General features: G+C 35.4%; 3 protein-coding genes across 4 annotated transcripts in view; 2 read left to right on the top strand and 1 right to left on the bottom strand.

The window, feature by feature from the left end:
- Positions 1-4,457: 4,457 nt before the first annotated feature.
- On the top strand, positions 4,458-6,790 carry LOC123553537 (uncharacterized). The gene is made up of 2 exons (XM_045343242.2): positions 4,458-4,615; positions 6,328-6,790. The coding sequence occupies exons 1-2, from the start codon at positions 4,553-4,555 to the stop codon at positions 6,661-6,663; spliced, it is 399 nt and encodes a 132-aa protein (XP_045199177.2). The 5' UTR covers positions 4,458-4,552; the 3' UTR covers positions 6,664-6,790.
- A 129-nt stretch (positions 6,791-6,919) lies between these two features.
- On the top strand, positions 6,920-11,729 carry LOC123553538 (uncharacterized). The gene is made up of 2 exons (XM_045343243.2): positions 6,920-7,074; positions 11,432-11,729. The coding sequence occupies exons 1-2, from the start codon at positions 7,012-7,014 to the stop codon at positions 11,684-11,686; spliced, it is 318 nt and encodes a 105-aa protein (XP_045199178.1). The 5' UTR covers positions 6,920-7,011; the 3' UTR covers positions 11,687-11,729.
- A 2,864-nt stretch (positions 11,730-14,593) lies between these two features.
- Positions 14,594-24,242, bottom strand: part of LOC123552295 (uncharacterized) — an 89,702-nt gene continuing 80,053 nt past the window's right edge. For both annotated transcript variants that reach the window (XM_053541806.1, XM_045341843.2), the window contains exons 5-10: positions 23,895-24,090; positions 20,643-20,793; positions 19,769-19,832; positions 18,091-18,249; positions 16,028-16,164; positions 14,594-15,097 (exon numbers count right to left, since the gene is read on the bottom strand). In XM_053541806.1, the coding sequence (XP_053397781.1) occupies positions 15,017-15,097; positions 16,028-16,164; positions 18,091-18,249; positions 19,769-19,832; positions 20,643-20,793; positions 23,895-24,090 (788 nt within the window). In that variant the 3' untranslated portion in view covers positions 14,594-15,016. The remainder of the gene's footprint in view (positions 15,098-16,027; positions 16,165-18,090; positions 18,250-19,768; positions 19,833-20,642; positions 20,794-23,894; positions 24,091-24,242) is intronic.

Here is a 24,242-nt window from a genome sequence, read left to right as displayed (position 1 = left end):
AATGGTGTTACTGTGCGTTTTATGATTTGTTTTGGTGTGAAGTTTCATATTTGTGTTTTTGTGACTTTTTAACAAGAGGGCCAAGATGGCCCTAGGTCGCTCACCTGAGAAACACACCATAACAGTGTAAACATGTTTGACCTAGAGATTTCATGGAAACAAATATTCTGGCCAATTTTCATTAAAATTGGACCAAAAATGTGGTCTCTTGAGTTTAAACAAGTATTTTATTTGATATGACCTAGTGACCTAGTTTTTGAAGCCAGATGACCCATATTCAAATTTGACTTAGATTTCATCAAGGCAATCATTCTGACCAAATTTTATGAAGATCAATTGAAAAATACAGCTTCTATCGCATACACAGGGTATTTCTTTGAGTTGACCTAGTGACCTACATTTTGACCACAGATGACCCATATTCAAACTTGACCTAGATTTCATTAAGGCAATCATAATTACCAAATTTCATGAAGATCAATTGAAAAATACAGCCTCTATCATATACACAAGATTTTCTTTGATTTGACCTAGTGACCTAGTTTTTGATCCCAGATAACTCTTATTCAAATCTACCCTAGATTTTATCAAGGCATTCTGGCCAAAACTCATGAAGAGCAATTGAAAAATACAGCCTCTATCGCATACACAAGGTTTTTTCTTTGATTTAATCTAGTGACCTAGTTTTTGATCCCAGATAATCCATTTTCAAACTCATACTAAATTTTATCAAGGTTATTATTCTGACTAAATTTCATGATGATCAGTTGAAAAATACAGCCTCTATCGCATACATAAGGTTTTTCTTTGATTTGACCTAGTGACCTAGTTTTTGATCCCAGATAACTTATTTTCATACTCGACCTAGATTTCATCAAAGTAATCATTCTGACCAAAATTCATGAAGATCAATTGAAAAATAAAGCCTCTATCGCATACACAAGGTTTTTCTTTGATTTGACCTAGTGACCTAGTTTTTGATCCCAGATGACCCATTTTCGAATTCAGCATCGATTTCATCAAGATTATCATTCTGACAAAAATTCATAAGACCAATTGAAAAATACAGCCTCTATCTTATACACACGGTTTTTCCTTGATTTGACCTAGTTACCTAGTTTTTGACCCCAGATGACCCATTTTCGAACTCGGTCTAGGTTTTATATGTTTTATCTTCCTTGTCTATAGTATTTTCCCTTGTGTATGCATGTCTGTTTTATCTTCCTTGTCTCTAGTATTTTCCTTTGTGTATGCATATCTGTTTTATCTTCCTTGTCTATAGGTTTTCCCTTGTGTATGCATATCTGTTTTATCTTCATTGTCTATAGTATTTTCCTTTGTGTATGCATGTCTGTTTTATCTTCCTTGTCTATAGGTCTTCGCTTGTGTATGCATATCTGTTTTATCTTCATTGTCTATAGTATTTTCCTTTGTGTATGCATGTCTGTTTTATCTTCCTTGTCTATAGGTTTTCCCTTGTGTATGCATATCTGTTTTATCTTCATTGTCTATAGTATTTTCCTTTGTGTATGCATGTCTGTTTTATCTTCCTTGTCTATAGGTTTTCCCTTGTGTATGCATATATGTTTTATCTTCGTTGTCTGTAGTATTTCCCCTTGTGTTATCTTGGTTGTCTATTGGTTTTCCCTTGTCTGTGCTTGTTTTTTTTATCCCCTTTGTCTCTCGGTTTTTCCCTTGTCTGTGCTTATTTATTTTATCCCTTTGTTTATAGAATTTTCCCTTGTTTGTGCATATTTGTTTATCCCCTTTGTCTTTAGGTTTTTGCCTTGTCTGTGCATATTTGTTCTATCCTCTTCGTCTATAGGTTTTCCCTTGTCTGTGCAATTTGTTCTATCCGCTTTATCTACAGGTTTTTCCCTTGTCTGTGCATATTTGTTTTATCTCCTTTGTTTATAGGCTTTTCCCTTGTCTGTGCTTATTTATTTTATCCCTTTGTTTATAGAATTTTCCCTTGTCTGTGCATATTTGTTTATCCCCTTTGTCTTTAGGTTTTTGCCTTGTCTGTGCATATTTGTTCTATCCTCTTCGTCTATAGGTTTTCCCTTGTCTGTGCATATTTGTTCTATCCGCTTTGTCTACAGCTTTTTTTCCTTGTCTGTGCATATTTGTTGTATCCTCTTTGTCTATAGGTCTATCTACATCTGTTTTAATCTCGTTGTTTGTTTGATTTCCCTTGTCTGTGCCTGTCTGATTTATTCTTCTTGTCTAATGATTTTCACTTGTTTAAGTACATTGCGTAAACACATTATTATGATTGCATATTAAGTTTCACTTTAATTATGAAATACATATAAATGTGGTCTCCTTTTTTCACTTGTTTATTAATTGCTTCCCTTTAATATGATAAAATATTCCATTACATTTTTACTTCTTTTTTCTTACAAGTTTAAAAATAAATTCGCGTTTAATCTTTAAAATTCTGATATTTACATTTAAAAGCGTTCAACAGATATTTTTAAATCACAAACATTTTCGTTAGTTATATAATCATGACCGATATATATAATCATGTTTAATGTTGGCTCTTTGAAAAGGATGCTGCGTTGGCTGGAAAAAAGACGCTGGTAATTCTGTTACAGTTTCTTGTTTTGTTTTTTTTTTTGTTTTTTTTTTGCTTTTTTTTTTTTCGTTTTCGTTTTCCTTTTTCTTCTTTTTTTTCATTTTCAAATCGAGTCTGCTATCATTTGAAAATGCCTACATCTACGTGAGTCTTTGAAAAAACAAATTAAAAATACAGTGTTTATACACTGGCTTTCAATTTTAGATATCCCACTGGCAATATAATGAAAGAGTGTATGCACTTGATACTTATAGGTAATATGCTTTTTATTGAGAAATATTGCACGACTTCATGTTCCGCGAAAAAACGATTGCATAAATTATCCTGCAATTTACATACGCATCTACAGTAATGGATATTATATAAGTGGTCTCAGTTTGTAGCAAAAACGTGTAGTCGGCAGTAGCAGAAGCAGGGGCAATAGCAAAAACGTGAAATGGACAGTGGCAGTAGCAGCAGTAACAAAAACGTGAAATCGGCAGTAGCAGGAGCAATAGCAAAACGTGGATATAGAGAATAATAGGTTAGTGCCGTAGATGAGAAAGTTTATCTGGCGAGGTGGAGGAGGTTATCGGGTGAGCCGAAGGCGAACCTGATAACGTCCGGAGCCGAGCCAGATAAACTTTCTCCATCTTAGGCACTAACCTATTATTCTATTTATCTTGTCATTACTTCATTTTCCGATATTTGGCAATTTATTTTACAAAAATAAGTGTGCGGCAACCGCTTTAATGACGTCATATTCGTAATGACGTCACTTATATAATGACGTGATTACCGGCAAAATCGCAATAACTTCTTCGTTTTTGAATCAAAACTCATTATTTGACCACTCATTTTCTTAGTTCGGACATTTCCAACACAATGATGATGGTTTCGTTGCAAAATTTCTTATGACAACAATATCGATCATAAGGTCACATGATCAACTGACCGTATATCACTGGTCACATGATCAACTGACGGTATATCAAGAAAGATATACGGCACCCTGATATCGGGTCGAAAATACTGCAAGTGACAGGATAAATATGGATATTTGTTTAGCAACATTAGCGATGTAGCACCTGCCTCAGAATTGCAATATTTTCTGTTTTCGTGGAGCACACCTTTTTAATAAAAGTTTCTGAGTACATTAGTTTTATGTCTAATGAAGTAATAGAACTGACGATGATAATGCGCAGAAGCGTTGCATTCATCTTAGATAAGGTAGCTTAATGAAGTTAGGTAAACAGCAATCTACATAATATCACAATCTTAGAGGATGCCAGCACAATCAAAAATTATAATAAGGTAAATTCAACTATTTCTTATATATACACGTATTTTCCACAATATAAAACATTCTTTTAAACGCCTTTCAAGCACTTTTACACTTCTTTAAAAGTTAGAATGCCTCGTCTACTACTATTACCTAATACACCTGGCTTATAGAAGATCATTAACAATGTGACTTACTCTAGGTCTCATTTTCTACTAGTATTTCAATTATCCTGACAACCTTATCTTCTACACTATCACGTCTCCAGAAACGCATAAATTTCTCTTTGCAGTCTGAAGTACCAGCGTTATTTCTTTTTCAATCTCACATTCGTTTTGTATACTCACATAGTCACGTTATTACGTTTTTTTTACGTATTTTTTGCAGTATCACATGATACTAGCGTTATCTATTTTGCAAACACACAACTTTTTTAACCGTAGATGCCTTCAAATCCATTCCGAGTTGTACCGGTATGAACCTAGATAACAATTCATTACGCAGTGTTTTGTATTGATTCATGATTTCAATCTTAACAAGAAGATACCAACACAAGGGAATACCAAAAACAAACCGGGTATCCATGAAAGATTATCTCGAAACAGTTTTGTTGATTTTTAATTGTTGTACACCTGTAAAATGCACTCTGGCGCATGTGCTTCTAGAGATAAATACACTAGATTTTACTAGTCTTAAAACGCTGTAAAATAATGGACGCATTAAGAGTGTTTGCAATTTCTTTTTCAATCCTGGCTACTGTTCTCTGCGACACAGTAAGTATATAACTACATGTATACTACGTAGTTTGTCACATGGTCAATTGTACTGCTATAGTTTTTATAATAATTACAAAAACAAAAATGACTGGTTGAAAGATGCTCTCTTTTTGATCGGCTGACAAACATAAATATAGTATTTGTATGTAATGTAGGTAATACGGCTACTTCGCAGATTTAGATGGTTGAGGAAAACTCCCGATGCCAATCCAGGCATTTTTTTCAGACACTGGCGGGCACCTGGGTAGAACCACCGTCATTTTGAATGCCAGCTGGATGATTTCTTCACATAAAAGATGTCTACAAACCGGGAAACGTTTCGAACCCACAGCGGTGAGGGGCAAGAGATTCTAAGTCATTGATCTTAACCATTTGGCCACGGAGGCCCAAAACGTCTGTATAATAATTGTCAAAGTCTGCTTAATAATGATCCTGAAATTAGTCCATTGGCTTAACGTCACATCCACACAATTTAATGCCATATAATTGATCCAAGATCTGTCGTATTGATTTATTACCAGTCCTTCGGTAAAAACACATGTTGATTGATAACTGTATTACAAAACCACTCGCCTTGAAAAACAAAACACCCATCATTTTCGCTTTTACTGAATTTTGTAGCATGATTAGACAACTGGACAGCCACGAGGCAAGAACAAAACGTATTGCCTTGTCGTTTCAGACCTGTCAAATGATGAGCATACTGATATGATAATGCATCGATTAGAATGTCCATAACATGGCCTTTTCAATGTAATTCTGTGAGAACACGTTATCTAAATATACATTGTGTATTGCTCTAAGTTAACTAAAGAAAGAATCCGTCACAATACGTTGTAGAAGGACCCTAAAGCTTATGATTACAAGACTTCTTTAGTCTGTTGATACTGATTACAGGCCCAGATAATGTTTCTTTACAACGCATCCATTTATACCACCACGGAACTTGTGATAACCATCGTTGTGTCTAACTTTCAATTATCATTGACCAATGATAAGTATTTTAAACACCGTCTTTAAGTACGAATGTCGATATTTTTCCCCTCTTTAAATTAACTAAACTGCCTACCAGTATACTTTTGAACTTTTTGATAAATGAATATTATGTGAATAACCATAAATGTTCATCCTAACCACCCTGTCTTTCAACAATTACGTGTACACACACCACCATCTACGTGCAGTTCACACATTTCGTTTTTTATTATGAAAGCTGCAAGTAAGTCAAAAGTCCTCATCAACAAGTACATGAACTTTAAAAAGACATGTATCGTCTCGGTCAGTCTGTGTATGGATATGATGTTTGCTTGAAAACAACGAAAACGTCCGAAGCTTTCCAGTGTCATGGAGTGTTTTATCATGCGTTATAAGCGACTTATTGACGAGCCGAGCTAAGCGGCAAGCTGAGTATAAGCTGTTGCAACAAAAAACAAAAAAGACTTTTTCTAAATGAAAAATGTTTAATATTTCTATATTACGTGTATAATATGTGATTCGACATGAAGTAACGTTACAGCTCATTGAAAGGTAAATTTAAATCTAAAAAGCCCAGTCTTTTCAAAAGTATTTTGTGCTTTTCAATATTTATGAGATGGGTGTTTTTTTTGCCAGTAACTCTCTAATCATGTTATAGAATAATAATGAACATGCCGGTGACTAGCTTTTCTCAAAGCCAATCTTGTATCAATAAATGTGCTTGTATATTTCAGGACCCGATTCCCTGTGTTCTGAACGATGTGAACAGTAAATGCCCGAATGGTTATTGCTGTGTCCGAGATACATACTTGTTCTCCGAGACTTACTGCAAGCCTTTCGGACAAGATGGGGATGCATGTGTTACCAAACCGTCGTTCTTTGAGTGTCCTTGTGTGCAGAACTATTACTGTAAAAGCAATCTCGTATCTCATATTCTTTCTCATTTCGGAAAATGTCGTCTGATCTTGGACTACACAACAGAAGTGGCACCTGCACAGTTGCACATAACAGAGTCTACATCTGAAGACTTTTCAACTGAAAAACCGAATTTTGAAGGTGTTGTAGGATAGATCTCTGAGTATATATATTTTAGGACAGAAAAAGCCCTCTCAACTTGCAAGAAAAATACCATTGCCAACATGTCATAAAATGTGAAATGATGCATGAAAATAAAACGGGTTTACCCTTTTTCTTGAGCATCATTTGATTTTTCACTTTTGTATCTAAACCATATATAACGAAATGACCCCCATACATCCATACATATGTAATCGAGCCACGACTTATTTCATCTTAGATTTGGCCAATATGCACTGACTTAACTTACGGAAAAAGGCCAGTTAAGATAACACTTTCTAAATCAGGACCCTAGTTTTTAACGGCGAATTCTTATCTTTGTTTGAACGTAGTTTAACAAAATGGCGACAATACAACTTTTGTTTTTGATTCATTCTTTTACCACAGCCAGTTGTATATTTCTGGTAAGAACAATCTTCTTCTTTTCTAGAAACTTATGGTAGAAACATTATCAAATTTACACGTGTACTTGCACGTGTTCTTCTTGAACCTCAAATAGTTTATCCATTAGAAGTAAACTGCTGCTTTTCAACATGATATTCAGTATTATCTTGCATTCTACAAGTTTTTTGCATTTCTACTTGTCAAGAGACGTCACATGCACACCAGATATATTCCATATCTGGTTAGTAATTTTCCGGCATGAAATTTGATTAAAACAAAATAGCAGCCGCATCGCTGACGTAGTCGAATCAAGTCGTATACTAGTATATAGCTGCTGATACTATTAGTTACACTGCTTGTTGGTGACAGGATACGTGATACAAGCAGTGTAACGATTTTATCTTGCCGACTACCCTTTACTTACATGCTACATGTATAATCAACAAATTTGTAAATTAACAAAGCTACTTACAGTGCAGACAGGAATCCTACACTCACGTTTGGTCGTCATGTTTTGTTTATAGTTGATTTATACCAGCCATAAAATGCACAATGACCTGTGTTTTGGTTAAATCACAAAACACAAAAGCTAATTTACACAGGTTATGAACTGGTTTTGATCAGAAACACTAAAAAAACTTCTTGCTCCATCCCTTTGAAAGTCACCAGATTTCACGATGTCACAAATGCCTTGATACGTCCGCTTTCATCCCGTTTCCTGTTAAATCATTTATCTTGCACGTAGATTAAATGATCCTACAACAAACTGCCGAGTAACAAATATGTCAATTCCTTTATTTTACGATGATTTAACTAAAAACAAGATTTCAACGTCCGCGTATCCTATACAGAGTTATTCCGCTTTTACGGCTAACTTTTGTCAAACTTCATGAGCTTCAACTTAAGTAGAATGAAATCGGCAAGAAAACACTAAATTTACTCTCGGAAATGGTACTAACGCTGGAGCTAATAAATAATCTGACTTGATTCAATTACGACAGCAGTGTGGCAGCTATTTTGTTTCAATCAAAATTCATATCTGAAATATACTAGCAGGATATGGAATATATCCTGTCTCCACGTGACGTCTATTGACCAATAGAAATGCAAGAAACTTGTAGGAGGCAAGATAAAAAATTTTACTATATGTTCTGTATGGAACCTGTACACTATCGCAATTTGCCCCAAAAATACCTGCACTCAACAGAACTATCAGAGAGAGAAATATACAGCCATAATAAACATTGGGTTGATCGGTTCTTTTTCCACCATCTTTAACTAAATCACATGCGTATGAATTCAGTATACTCTCTAAATGGCCGTAAACAGGCATGTCGAACTGGCCCTATCAAAAGGTAATGTAATGCGCATTCTGACTTTCTGTCAAATTGTACATTTACCTACTAATTCATATCTGCTCTAGCAAATTATGCCTTTCATTCAAAACTTCGTTAATATTCACCCAAGCTCCCCGCAGCGATTACCTCCCCTTACGATACATATTATAATGAACGCGAGGGAAGATAACCGCTGTGAGGAGCTTGATATTCACCATCAAACAGAAGAACTATTTTCCGTGTAACCACTTCCTTTTTGTAGTCAATCAAGGGCAAAGAACTGTCCTCATGTGCCTATTTAGACACACATTTTTCTCTTAAAAATGAAAAATATTTTACCAGTAGAATGCAAGATGTATTACAAAATAAATCTGAAAGCATTACCCACCAGTTTGCACGTATATAGCCTGTATCATTTTATGACCAGTTACCGTTCAGATATCCAGTTATGATTCATTCAGCAAATATTGAAGAACAGAGTAGATGGCAAGACATGGGTTTTTTAATGCACAAGTAATGGCAATGTCCAAATTCAGGAAATGTGGAAATAAAGGGTAGTCTTAACATGGTTGTTGGTGACCATATACGAGATATACGCTGTGCAAGAATTCCGTATTAAAATTAGGCGAGATTTTTGTTTGTTTGTTTTGGGTTTAACGCCATTTTTCAACAGTATTTCAGATTTTGTTATTTTATATAACATGTGTAAAAGAGGTGTGTTTTCAAAGATTTTTGTGCCCCCACCCCCCTCCCCACCTGCCATGAGTGGTGGGGCATATAGATTTGGTCTTGTCCGAGCGTCCGTCCGTCCGTCCGAAGTTCGTGACGCGCCTAGCTCAAAAAGTATTTAATATAAATTGATGAAACCTTGCATGAGTCTTTATCATGATATGAACTTGCGCACCTTTTATTTTTCGTCTGGCTCCACCCCCTGATTCTAGAGTTATGGCCCCTGAAATAGCCAAAAGTGAACATTTTCACCATGTGACACGCCTAGCTCAAAAAGTATTTAATATAGATTCATAAAACCTTGCATGAGTCTTAATCATGGTATGAACTTGCGCACCTTCTATTTTTCATCTGGCTCCGCCCCCTATTTCCAGAGTTATTATCCCTGAAATAGTAAAAATAAGCACATTTTTACCTTGCGAAGCGTCTAGCTCAAAAAGTATTTAATATAATTGATTATACTTTGCACGAGTCTTTATCGTGATATGACTTGCGCATCTCCTTTTCTTCATCTGGATCCGCCACTATTTCTAGAGTTATTACCCCTGAAATAGTAAAAAGAATGCACATTTTTATCTTGTGACGGACCTAGCCCAAAAGGTATATGACATAAGTAGATGAAAACTTGCATGAGTCTTTATCATGATAAAACTTGCGCAGCTCTTATTTTTAAAGTTATGGCCCCTAAAATAGTCAAAAGTGCACGTTTTCATCTAATAATGTTCCTAGCTCAAAAAGTATTTGAAGTAAATTCATGAAACCTTGCTTGAGTCTTTATCATGACGTGATATTGCACACTTGGCATTCTGCTTCGGAATCGTAGCGCTTATTATAGAGTTATGGCCCTTAAGATAGCCGAAATAGTGGAACTTTTGTTGTGATGCTCATGGCTTAAAACGTATTTGGCCTAGAATAATGAATCCTTTTTTTTTTTATAAAATGTTTGTTGAGGCTATACCTCCTTAAGACTGCAAACATTTGAATTATTGCCCCTTATTTGTGACAAATGTACCAGTTGGGGCACACGCACACATTCTAGTTAAATGCGGACAATGAGCTTGAATCCCTGATGTTTGATGGGAGGGCATTCCAAGGCTTTGGAGCTGCATGCTTGAAACTTCTGCCACCATACTTTACTGTTCGACTCCTCAGACCAACCAAAGACACTGGGCCATTTGCCGACCTTAAGTCTCTACGAGGCTTATACACGGTCAGCATATCGACAATATACTTGGGAGGTTCATTGTGCATGGCTTTGTATGTAAGTGTCAAGCTTGGAAGCCAAAGCAACTCCTTCAAGACTGGTGTGATGTGATTGTATCGCGGAGTCTTGGTTATAATGCGGGCCGCTGTGTTTTGTACACATTGAAGATTTTGCAGTGTGTCTTTGGAAATTCCATACAGCAGCGAGTTACAGTAGTCTACTTTAAATGTAACCAGAGAGTTCACAAGAGACTTAGTAGCATCAGCTGTGATGTACTGCCTAGTGTGACCTATTTGTCGAAGTTGTGTATAACTAGCTCTACATAGAGAGTTAACATGCAGTGTCATGTCCATGTTTGAATCCATTCTAGAACCCAGATTCTTCACACAAATTGATGGTTTAATCCGAGACGGTCCTACTTTCACGCAGATATCTTCCGGTATTTTTGTGCGCTTTGTGTGAAACAAAATGACCGATGTTTTGTCAGTATTGAGCTTCAGCATGTTCTGATACATCCAAGAGACTATGTCTTTGAGACAGATCTCAATTCGAGATAGGGCTTCATGTTGGTAGGAAACATTTTTGGCTTAAACGACAAATACAGTTGTGAGTCATCCGCATAAAGTGATGATTCAGTGTATGGCTTCTACATATTGAACCGACGGGTTATGTGTACATGATATAGTTTTTCGGTCCTAGGACAGATCCTTGTGGTACACTGTATTTCATGTGGACTGGAGTAGACGGTTCGCCATTTACTAAGACAGTTTGGTAGCTGTCATTCAGATAAGAAGTCATCCACTCTAATGATCCCGAAGTCCTTTTTCAAGCGGTTTAGCAACGTTTCATGGTCGATAGTATCAAACGCAACAGATAAGTCAAGCATTATCAAAATTGTGATTTCGTTTTGATTCAGGGATTGAAGAATGTCATTTTGAACTACTATAAGTCACTTGGAGTTCTTTAAAATATATGAATATCTGTAAAAGTTATATTTCGCAGTGATCAGATATACCTAGGAAAAACAACAAGTAAGACAAGAAGTAGCGAGCTCTGTTTGTTTGCTTTGGAGTAAACTATTTCATGTTTTGTGTACATCTTTTCCAGGCACATGACTGTAATATGTCCAATTTATCCACACGTTACAGTACATGCCCACCTGATTCGTGCTGCTGCGAGGACCCCACAGAACCTAGACAGGTTTACTGTAAACCAATCAGCGACGTCGGTGGTCCATGTTACGCTGCAGCCAAGGAGTGGGCCGGAAGTTGTCCTTGCAATCATACACTGACATGTGTCCCGAATCTGCAAGTTGCAACATGGACTTCTAAATACGGAACCTGTCAGAATGTAAAAATTTGAAATCATTTTGACTTTTTCTTCAGAAATAAATTTCATACAAATATTTCAAAGCGTTCAAAGAATTCACTGTGCGTATACATCAGTGATAGTAGTAAACTAACATGCCATGATAGCATTTGTTATCCGCAAACAGCAGGACCTTGTACATGTTTTGCTTCCTTTGATTTTTTCTTTTTCTTTTTTTTTTCTCTTTTTTTTTTCATTTTCAAACCGAGTCTATTATCAATTTTTTAACAATACAAGATGCTTCTTCTACGTGAGTCTTTTAGAAAAACAAAACAAATTATACCAACAGTGTTCCTACAGCGGCTTTCAATTCTACATATTCCACTGGCACTGTACTATAGGCTATAAGATTTTTATTGACAAATATGCATTACATGTGCAGCGGAAATATTGCACGACTTTAGGAACGAAATATTATTCCGCGAAAGAACGAGCGCATATTTATCGATGCAATTTACATACGCATCTACACTAATGAATATTATATGAATGGTATCAATTTGTTATTAAAGTAAAAATATTGTTGTTAATGAACAAATAAATGCGACGACATATATGGTAACGACGTTAGAAATGACGCACCCCGAAGCCTAAATATTCCCCCGGCCAATAACAGATAGCGGTCAGATTTAGAAATAAGAAGGGCATGTACACATTTTACTTAATCACAAATACTAAGAATAAGAAACTCCCGACGTCGATTCGGGAAATATTGATGTTTTAGGTTCCATTGCAACTTGGTTCGTAGGTTTACTTAATGTTACAGCTAAGTGCGGTCGCAGTGGTCCAATGTTAAAACGCATGGCTTGCGGATTTGACAACTCTCCCCCCTTCCCCTCCACCCTACTCCTCCGCTTTTCTAAACAATACTTATACCATTTTTGGGGTCTTATACTTAAGATCGATGTTCCGACTTGTATCTTTTGTTACGTGAGTGATATTAAGATCAGACAGGCAATAACAAATAGGTAAAAGTTATAATTAAATAACTCTTGTTGTATAGTTAAGTAGGTAGCGTCTCTCTTATGGCTCTTAGATAAATAACACATGGCTGTGAGTGTGTTATTGATATTGTCAACCCGAAAACATGTATTAACTTACTACATTTTGAAGGTTGACAAAAAAAACATTTGCGTTCAACGGTATTGCTTTGTGGAATCACATTCCCCAGGATCTTAGATATATCACTTGTTCTTCAAAGTTCAAACATGCCATCAAAATCCAATTAATGGCCAGTTAGTTTTCATACTTTCTTATTTCCTTTTTAATTAGTCACTTTTATGTTGTGAATGATTTATTTCTGTTTTTATACTGACCTCTAGATGTCTAATACTAAATACTGTGATAGTAATATGTGACATCAAATACTGTGATAATACATAAAACTAAATTATCTGTGACACACTTGTTTAAAGATTTAATGTGCAATTTTATAGTTAAAACAAATACATGACTTTCTGTGTAATGCCGCCAATATCAGGGACCACAATGGAAATAAGGGGAACTTTGTTTCTCTATTTGTGTTATCCCTGGTATTTTTGTGCATTTCATGGTTTAGAATATATGTATGATTGTAATTAGTCTGTTTGCCACCATATTGTTGTTATATATCATGCATCTGTTCTATTGCCATGTTTAATGCTTGATTTGTGCACACTTTTACCAAATAAAAACTATCTATCTATCTATCTATCAGGGACTGTTTTGTGTCCGGTTCATAACTTTGCCATCCATGAAGTGATTTTGAAATAACTTGGCATAAATGTTTACCATAATAAGACGATGTGTCATGATTAAGACAAGATGCTTCTTCTACGTGAGTCTTTTAGAAAAACAAAACAAATTATACCAACAGTGTTCCTACAGCGGCTTTATTAGACCCCTAGCTCCAAAATCAATGTCAGACTTAGCGGTCAAAGGTTAACAGAGACTGTTTCGTGTCCGGGACATAATCCTGCCTTTCATCAAGAGACTTTGAAATTACTTGGCATACAAGTTCCCCATAATGAGACGAGGTGTTAGGCGCAAGATTCAGACCCCTAGCTCTAGGGTCAATGTCATACTTAAAGGTTAAAGGTTAACATGGTCTGTTTCCTGTCCGGCCCATAACTTTGCCATCGATGAAGGGATTTTAAAATTACTTGACATTAATGCTCGGAGGCATTTGTCACTAATAGTGACAGCTCTTGTTTTGTTTTTCTCAAATTATGTACTTTGATGCAGTTAACATACATTTACACAAGTATCTAAAATACGTATTGCATACTTGAAGTTTGTGTTTCTAGCTACAGTGCTCAATATATATACATATATATGAATATGTTGTCCTATCCTCTATTAGTAACTCGCGGAAAAGAGACCTATCAGTTGTTTTTCCTTTTCATATACATTTCTATATTGAATAAGCTATCCAGCTGACATGCGGGCGGAAGGCCTATTATGCTGGGAGCACTGTCCAGCTTGGAATTGTGCTCATATGTTCACCTGGGGTCTTCTTCCTTTACTGAAGCTAGAAATTGGCTTCATGGCATTGACTCTGTCCGTGTGTCTTATAGTGACACCAAAACAATTGTTTAAAATGTGAAAATCAGACAAGAAATAAAAAAAAATATGTAGTCATTTGTTGAAAACTATTCATGTAATGAAACGACTTGTATTTTCCTTATATATGCTTTTCCATACAACCATACAATCATGTCAAACGTACGAATAACAACTAAAAAGCATACTTTGTAGGTAACAATACATTATGGATATAAGTTTGAATGTAAAAGTCTTAACTTTGTATTAAAATTCCATATTTATTTGTATTCAGCATAATATTGCCATAAATACCACGTGTTGAAATTCCTATACAAGGACAAAACAGTGGTGTCATTGTAACTAAAGGAGTTCCTATTTCTTACGATTGATAATATCTAAATGTCTGTAACATATATTGTAGTTTTATTTCATATTATTTTTGCCAATTTAATGTTCAAAATCGAAATATTGTCAAATGTTGCATATTTCACTTTTCATAGTATCGGATTTATGTGGTTTAGTTTTTTATATGGTATCTTCGTCGCTGCTTACAGAAATGATACCTACAACAGTATTTTTAAAAAGCTACAAATCAAAGATAGAGAAATAAATAAGTATATCAACATTGCTATGTAACGTTAAACTCGTAGAATCGTTTGCCCAATTTATTCGGCAAAGTTGAAAACAAACGAGAAACACAAGTTAACCTGTGGAATGATATCTTTATTTTTTACTGATCTTCAAAAATCGAGGCTCAATAGCTCGTAGAAGGAATCTGGTTTGAACCATATCTATTCCAAGTTACTGTGCTGCCTTCACCACTGACTGCACACCTACGTGATCACTCATTGGAGCCTCTCCCTCTTTTGGAACAAACACTCTCTGTAAAACAAGTGCAAAGAATTGAAAAGAAATAATGTGAATTTGCGGCAGCCTCGCCAAGGTTTACCGGTTTTGTGACACTTCCAAGACGAAATGGTATGTTGTCTAAGCGCCTAACTCTAACCCTAACCTTTTGACTGTTTTATCGCATATTTAAAAACGTTGTTTTACAAAAAAAATATATATTACAAGTATTATAACCCATTTCACAGACGTCATTCTATTGAAGTTTCTGCTGATTCTTTTTACCGAATCAACAGTTGGTTTAAGAATCAACAGTTGACATACAGAACAATTACCGAAAATTGTTTCCAAAATATTTATCATGAATTTAAGTATAGGTTAGTGTTTATTACTAAACATTTATCAAATTAAATTGGACTATTTTAATTTGATAATTGCTTACTATAATAAACACTAACCTGTTTACAGATCAGATGAACTGTGATTGCAATGTAATAGGAAATCTAAGTAATTATGGGAAAGCTGCCTAGAAAAGGCATTATTTGTAAGATGGCAAATATGTTAAAGTGAATGTTTCTGTGTATCCTTTATGTGAAACTTTCTTCATCAATGCTTTATCTGATGTTTTATTTTCGATGTAACTCTGGGCTTAAAACAAAGGGATCAACTTTCGCCGAATTTATTTATTCTTTTCAAAATGATATATGTGACACCATTTATATGTTAATGCTTTAACGGAGAATGATCATAACCAGTTACCGACCTTTATGTTACATCTTAATACATATACAGTAACGATACTTACACTCAATTGCAAATACACATTTGCAGCGAATATGCAAATACAATGACAAAAATACAACAACAAAAAACCATTGAATGTTCTTGGAAGAAAATTTGTTTTCTACGCGATGTGTAACATTGCTGCTAAAATATACATATCGTTGAGTTAGTTCAATTATTTACCTTGGTTTTACGTATGATAAGGTTCTTGACAAACACGTGATCAATCACGCTCTTCGTTTTTCTGTCTGGTGGGTTACGGTGTGTGAACTGCAGTGCTGGTCTGGTCGTAAATCTTTTCAACAGTTGCTGGTATGATTCTGTGAATATATTAATTGTGCCTAAACACGTTGCCGACAGAAGTGGAAATAGCGGGTTTTTTTTCACTTTACCAATCAATTATTTGCATATTTAGAAATCAGTCATTTACACAATGCATTAATCAGTGATGAATTGATTATTTACTTTATGTTATAATGTGTTCAAAATGGACATACACAGGAGATTTACCAGCTTATTGAAAAGTACTTAAAGTAAGATAGACCGTGTTTGAATATATACTGTTTATAAGAGTCTCATCCATTTACAAACATCAATAAATACATATACACAATAGCATCGATATATGCAAACTGGTCATTGTTTTACAGAATTACAGGAGACTTAAAATAAATTCATACTATTGACAATATCTGTTTTAAGTTAAATTGATGTTTAATAATAAAATACATTAAAAGTTTTGTCCAAACAATATTAAAACACTTATCACTGCATCATATTTATGATAGACCTATTTCTTCACTCTTATAAATTAGCGTTAATCCTATCAAAATTAAGAGTCCCTTTTACAAAATTCTTTAAATTCTTCATCGTCTCTTAGGGCCGTAAAGTTTTCAAGATTATTTAAAGCATAAGTAAATAGAATTTCACCCAGATCATTATATAAAAAGACAGTTCGTCGAAACACGACACTCATTTTCCACTTGATTAGCGCAAAAAGGGCAAACTTTTGATAAACATTTAACCTTTCATATCTTTCGGTTTCTAATATGATTGGGGCAGTACCAGTTCTGGAATTTGCAAACGCAGCTCTATGGGTACGGGTAAGAATCATTGTACAATAATTCTCGACCAAATATTCCTCCTTAAACTTTTTATATGTATGCAGTTTCTTCCCTCCATTTCTACTGGGTCGAACGGGATTATTCACTAAATTTTCCAAAATGTTACATAACTACTCGTGCTAAGTTTTCCGGTTTTATCAATTAACAAAGCCTTGGAAATATCAATATCATTACCTATACCAGCACATTCTAACTTATCAAATGACTGCAAAACTCTATAATTCCAGTTTTTACATCCAGAACCGTTCTTAGTCATATAATACATAAACATTCTATTATTAATTCTAGATGTAAGCATATTAAAAACGAGAAACCAGTATGCATATACACATGTTGCTTGTCTAACTGTTGCTGGTTTCCAAGCCATATCCCAGCTACCTTAGTTGCAGGGGCATGTTTACACGTTTCCATGTAAAGGCACATTGCCACGTGTATAACAGATTTTATACATGCAAAATTATGTGTACCACGAACGACTACACCATTTAGTCAAACAACCTAGTGAACTCATTGTATGGCATTCTGCCAGTACTTTTAAAAGTTGCTGTTTACAGACCTAAAGTTCTGCTTGCAGACTTTGCAAAAACAGATCGGTGTCATTTTCAGCCAGAAACACTATATCGTCTGCATAAAGTAAAATGCATACTTTTCAACATTACCTATTACAATACCACGCCCTGGTGCTTGTAATTGCAAAGCTAGATCATTTACAAACACACTGAGGCCAGATCCTTATCTCGGGATAGATTTTGTTTCGAAAAATTCAGAAAATCTTGAGCTGAACTTGGTGCAAGCTGAAGTTTAATTATAAAGAGACTTTACTGCTTCAAACATTTTCCCATTAACCCCCATATTACTAAGCTTCTAACCCCTTTTCCTAAAGTCCTCGAAAGCAGTGAATGTTGAAAGTTTTGTTTCTGTTTTATTCTTATCGCGATAAGATTTGTCACAGATGATCTATTGATCTTACCCGTTTTGTTAATCCACAAGTTTATCTATAGACTCTGTCCACAAGGACAATCTCTGGTTTTGAATAGAATTGTAACAACATAATTGACTGATACAGACGGTTTATCCGTTTTATTGACAGCCGATTAAACAACTTGGTACAATTTTGCAAACCTGGTACTTGCTGGACAAGCTTCGGCGTAAATGCAAGCCCCGAGTTGAAACCACCCATAATAATGGCTGGTTGAATTCCCCGTAGACTTTTTATAAGCGTTCTCGCTTCATATGCATTCATTTCATCGTATGACGTAAATCCTTCTTGTGAAAGTTCCGCTGTAATGGTCAAAGGTATAAAGCTAACATGAAGTTTTGTTACAAATTAGTTAATAATTGTAGGTTATTACGGTGCCCCTAAAGTGACATGTTACACACTTTTTTTCCACTTAGGTAATGTGAGACTTTTTTTATTTCGTTTAAACGAAATCATTTCGTTTTAACGAAATAAGTTTAAACGAAATCATTTCGTTTGAACGAAATAACTATTTCGTTTAAACGAAATAACTATTTCGTTTAAACGAAATCATTTCGTTTTAACGTAATAACTATTTCGTTTAAACGAAATAACATTTATTTCGTTTAAACGAAATCATTACGTTTTTACGAAATGTTATTTCGTTTAAACGAAATCATTTCGTTTTTACGAAATAACTATTTCATTCGTTTAAACGAATAGTTATTTCGTTCAAACGAAATGATTTCGTTTAAACTTATTTCGTTAAAACGAAATGATTTCGTTTAAACGAAGTTATTTCAAGTGGAAAAAATGTGTAACATGTCACTTTAGGGGCACCGTTATACGGAACAACTCTTCTTCTATGATATTTTTGCCTTTGTGTACGAAGGCGGGTGCATAGGTATTATATTGATAATATGAGAAAAATCATATTTACTGTCATTAAACAATATTATATTGACGTCACGTCAATGAATCATTTGACACAAACAGGACTGTTTTATATAAAAGACATAGAATGGAAATGATACAAGAGAACCGCGTTACACTTAAACTACACATTCATAATTAATTGGACGCAACTTTACAAAATAACAGGATACTCAGTTTGATTGAGTCTGTTCACGAGAGGTAGTGGGATGTTAGCACTTTGAATCGGTTATACGTGTGCACGTCGTGCAAAATAGTTTTCTTTGGCAATGCCCTCGTGTAATTATTCCGCAGGCTTTTATAAGCGTTTTTAATATATTAAAACACTCTCATACTATATCTTCTTAAATATATTTATAACAATAGACATGTAGAAACAATCGGCAGTTCAATAGAATTAAAATACAGCCTATTGGGGAAATATGTTCAAGGTTCTGCTAAATAATATTTCGATACAAAGATGTCTCCTAATCAAACAATTTGGAAAAGGGAAGCAGTACTGCGTCACCAAATATAATAGATCGACGTGACATCAACACGTAATACTGTTTTAATAGTGTTAAAATAAGTAACACATCTCGCGGAATAACTTCCGCGTAGACGTCTAATGAACTGTTTACATGTACAGTGTGTGAATTAAGTGTACCACCATTCCGTTATATCATTTCGATAATGAAACGTCTTTTATATATAATAACAGATCAAATTATAGCAGCACACTTTTACGGCGCCTGTAAGGGCTACAAAACATCAGATTTCCGTGTTTTAACGGAAGTATGCATGGATGTTTCATATTAGAGTAGTGTTTAAACACTATTATTGAATGTAAATATAATCCACTTCCTTATGTATTTACAATTACTGGAATATACTGTCTGTGAAATATTTCAACTATGACGGTCTACTTACGTTCGAAGAACTGAAAGGTTGAAGTGCTCAAGTGTGTGCAACGTACAGTTGCAATGTCCTCAACCTGTTATGGATACATAATACTGGGGTAGATTGCAGTCATTTTAAAAACTCAATATTTCATTACGTCTCATATATTTTAAATCCCATATATATTAAACAAAATGACTATGCTTCCAAAGGATCTTCAGGTTTTATTTTCATCGCATGTGCGAAGGGCGGTAGAGAAGTCTGTAGGTGAAAGATCGAAATATCTTCCGTCAATTGAACAGCAGATTCAATATCTAATGAGAGGTGTAGCTTTAATACATGTAAGATATGATGTTCATACTTGCACGATATCTAAATGTTATATCAAATAAAATACATTTTACATTTAGTTTTCATTTTGTACTAAATTCTTCTAGTTATGACGTTCCGTAAAGGTACAAAACATTCTTAATATTACAATATTTATTTTACTCCAATACTCCAGTACTTTGCACACAACAATAAGTATATTGTTAAATTGTTGCAAACTGTTCGATATCAAATCAATAAGGGGATACTTAAAACTTACATTCAATAAAGACTGTTTTGCTATAACATAATATTTAGTTTGCTTTAGGTCTCACGCCATTTTCCAACAGTATTCCACTTTGGTAATGTCCAGCAGCTAATCTAACCAGTGTTCCGTGATTATTTATCAGCATTTACCTATTCTCCGCATAACTATATTTTCCCACATGAATCAGAGGTGGATGACAAACGATTTTAAGCATAATTTCTTCTGCCAAATCGTCACGTAAAACATACGCCTCGCCCATAGACCTGCACCATCCCTATTGAACGAGGCTTTAGAATTTAACATGTTTGAAAATATATTAAAGGTAACCTCTGCTTCAATGTATCCCCTTGTGAAGGATACTCTCGTTTTGGGGTAATACTCGTTGAAAGACGCGTCACGAAGCTTCTTCTTGGACAGTAGGACAAGGCATCCTTCATTCATTTGCCGACCACCGACGACGGGTTTCTCTGCAGCACACCTGTAAAATTTTGTAGTAAGAACTGGACTTCGAATCCAGAACAAAACTGGACATTCGAAACAAGAACGAAATGTCTAATGTCGTTCTTGTGTCTAATATCCAATGCCGTTCTTTTTTCGAATGTTCAATATCAATCTGGGTTTGAATGTCAAATGTCGTTCTTTTTTCGAATGTCCAAAGTCGCCCTGTGTTTGAATGTCTAATGTCGTTCTTGTTTCAAATGTCCAATGTTGTTATTGGTTTGAATGTTCATTTTCATTCTCAATTTGAATGTCCAGTGTCGTTCTAGTTTCAAATGCTCAATGTCGTTCTGAATTTGAATGTCCAATATCTTTCTGTGTTTGTACGTCTAATGTCGTTATCAATTTGAATGTCCAGTGTCGTTCTTTTTTCGAATGCCCAAGGTCACTCTGGGTTTGAATGTCTAATGTCGTATTTGTTTCGAATGTCAAATATCGTTCTTGTTTCGAATGTCCAATGTCGATCTGGATTTGAGTGTCTAACAGCGTTCTTGTTTCGAATGTCCAACGTCGTTCTAGGTTTGAATGTCCAATGTTGTTCTGCATTTAGATGTCCAATGTCGTCCTAGTTTCAGATGTCCAATGACGTTCTGAATTTGAACTTTTAATGGGTTTGAATGTCCAATGTCGTTTTCAGTTTGACTGTTCAATGTTGTTCTTGTTTCGAATGTCAAATGTCGTTTTGGGTTTGAATGTCCAAATGTCATTCTGGGCTTTAATGCCGTTATTCCAGCGAATGTCCAATGTAGAATGTTTAACTTCTCGCCAACTTCAAGCTTTGAATGTCCATTGTCGAATGTCGAACTTCTCGCCAACTCCACACAGTTGCTTTTGGACTAATCGAAATAATTAAAGTACTCTTGATAGAGGGTATATGTGAAATAATCTTAAAATTGTATAGACTATTTCTGATAAGAAGATTTTAATAATTTCTATAATATTTATATAATTATGCTAAGTATTATCAACTTCCACCTATTGGTTTAAGACAAGACGTCGTTTTGAGAACAATATTTCTTGCATACCAGACGGGGATTTCCGGTATTTTTACCGGTGCTGGAATATAAAGATCTTACATGCCTGCCTGTGTAAGACGGTGTTTTCCCTACCCGAGGGACAGTGTGGAATGGAAAACCGAGCGTTAGCGAGTTTTTTATCCATGCCGTCCCGAGGGTAGGGAAAACAGCTTTCTTGCACACCGGACTGGCGTTTCCGGTGATTTTACCCATGCCGGCAAAACCCATCTGGCAGCCCCCATGCCAGATGACTCTCGTGCTGTTAATGACAACTAGTTGTTCATGCACTGATAAAATATTGTTTATGTAAAATACGAAAAAAAAGCAGGTACCTTGATAGTTTCTCTCCATTCCTTATAGTATATTTCTCGATTCAAAATACGTTAGTTTATCGTAAGAACAAAACATTACGCTACAAGCGATAAAACTAAAGTGGAACTTTGTTATTGTGCGTAACGCAAAACACCATGACGTCACTTCTGCTTACGGACGTTAAGTTCCCGCGCTTCGTGTTTATTCTCTACTATAAGAAAGAGTGCTACGTAAGTATTTCTACCTGTAATTTGTAAAATACGGTATGCAAGAAAAATAATCTGCCAGAATAAAATGCTAGAATGTATACGATATGCAAGAAAAAAAATCAGTCATGTGTTTACGAATCAGATAGAAATATCCGTCCCTCGGCCACCTGCGCATGGGCGGTAATGAGGCTTGCCAATGCGCAGGTGCCCTCGGGACGGATATTTCTATCCGATTCGTAAACACATGACAAATATTATTAGTCTTACACAGGCAGACATGTTAGATCATTTTTCTTGCCTATCATGTTCAAAATAAATCGTGGAGACAAATAGGTTTGGGTATTTCCTGACATTATTTATAAAGTTTATGACGTCACAATGGTACCAGTACTATGTGACGTCACCTTAGTGCACGCTATTTTAGACAAGGTTTTTCCCTAGGGAAAGACAGGAATATCTATCCACGGCGCGCGCTCGGATAAATGTATACTTCCCCGCTAGGTAGGCAAGAATATAAGGATCTTACATGCCTGTCTGTGTAAGACGGGGTTTTCCCTACCCGAGGGACAGTGTGGAATGGAAAACCGAGCTTTAGCGAGGTTTTTTATCCATGCTGTCCCGAGGGTAGTGAAAACAGCTGTCTTACACAGGCAGACATGTTATATCATTTTGCCTATCATGTTCAAAATAGATCGTGGAGACAAATAGGTTTGGGTATTTCCTGACATTATTTATAAAGTTTATGACGTCACAATGGTACCAGTACTATATGATGTCACCTTAGTGCACGCTATTTTAGACAAGGTTTTTCCCTAGGGAGAGACAGGAATATCAATTCGGATAAATGTATACTTTCTCTGCTAGGTAGGCAAGAATATAAGGATCTTACACCCCGGCGTGTAAGATGACTCTCGTGCCGTAAATGACGTATTACGAACTACATATATGTAGAAGATTTATGTAGTAATTTAAATAAATTGAATAAAAAATCAATTCCTTGACAGTTCCTATTGGTTCCTGATAGTATATTTCTCGATTCAAATCACGTTAATTTATGAAAAATTCATAACGTTACGCTACAACTGATAAAACAAAACCGGAACTAAACGTTGTTATTTGTTTTGAAACATCATGACGTCTTTCCTGCTTACGGACGTTGGTTTCCTGCGCTTTGTTTAGATACACTGCTATAAGAAATAGTTTTAAAAAGAAAGCCATTTGATTGATTTTATTCTTATTAATATTTCTTGAAATCGATATGCAAGAAAAAGATTCTGTCACTGGTTATAGGTGCAGATGGAAATATCCGGCTCTCGGGTAACTGTTTAGGCGGTAACTCGGCAGGGGGCCTCATTACCGCCTAAACAGTTACCCTCGAGGCCGGATATTCCGATCTGCATATACAACCAGTGAAAGAATCTTATAGGACGTATGTACGTACGTACGACGGACAATGAACGGTCATAATAACTTATCTCGTGAGTATGTCTATTTATACAAGGCATTGAGCTATCAGTTCTTGAGATATTGTTGTCACTACTTACTGGGCGATATTGAAACTTGAAGTAGTTATGCAGTTGCGACATGCTTGATTATCATTTAGAAATATATTTTGAACTTCTGGCAGACAATTAGAAAGTACACATGCCGTAATACTGTTGATGTCCGTGGTGACGGTGCAGCCGTTACTCGTGGCACATGCTATATAGTTCGAGAGTCTTGTATAATCACAGGGTGGTCCTGAAATAAAAGGTCTATTTTTTGTTACTGTTTCCATGTGTTTACTTATTTCATCACAAATTAGTAGTGTTTACAAGTACTTTTGAATCGTGGAAATCAGCATACGGAACCAGTAAATCAATGAACTTGCGAGATGAAGAAAACAATTTTAA

The sequence above is a fragment of the Mercenaria mercenaria genome, chromosome 4, assembly GCF_021730395.1.
Source record: "Mercenaria mercenaria strain notata chromosome 4, MADL_Memer_1, whole genome shotgun sequence".
NCBI lineage: Eukaryota > Metazoa > Mollusca > Bivalvia > Venerida > Veneridae > Mercenaria > Mercenaria mercenaria.
The sequence above is the reverse complement of the archived record's forward strand: the minus strand, read 5'-3'. Positions and strand labels throughout refer to the sequence as shown.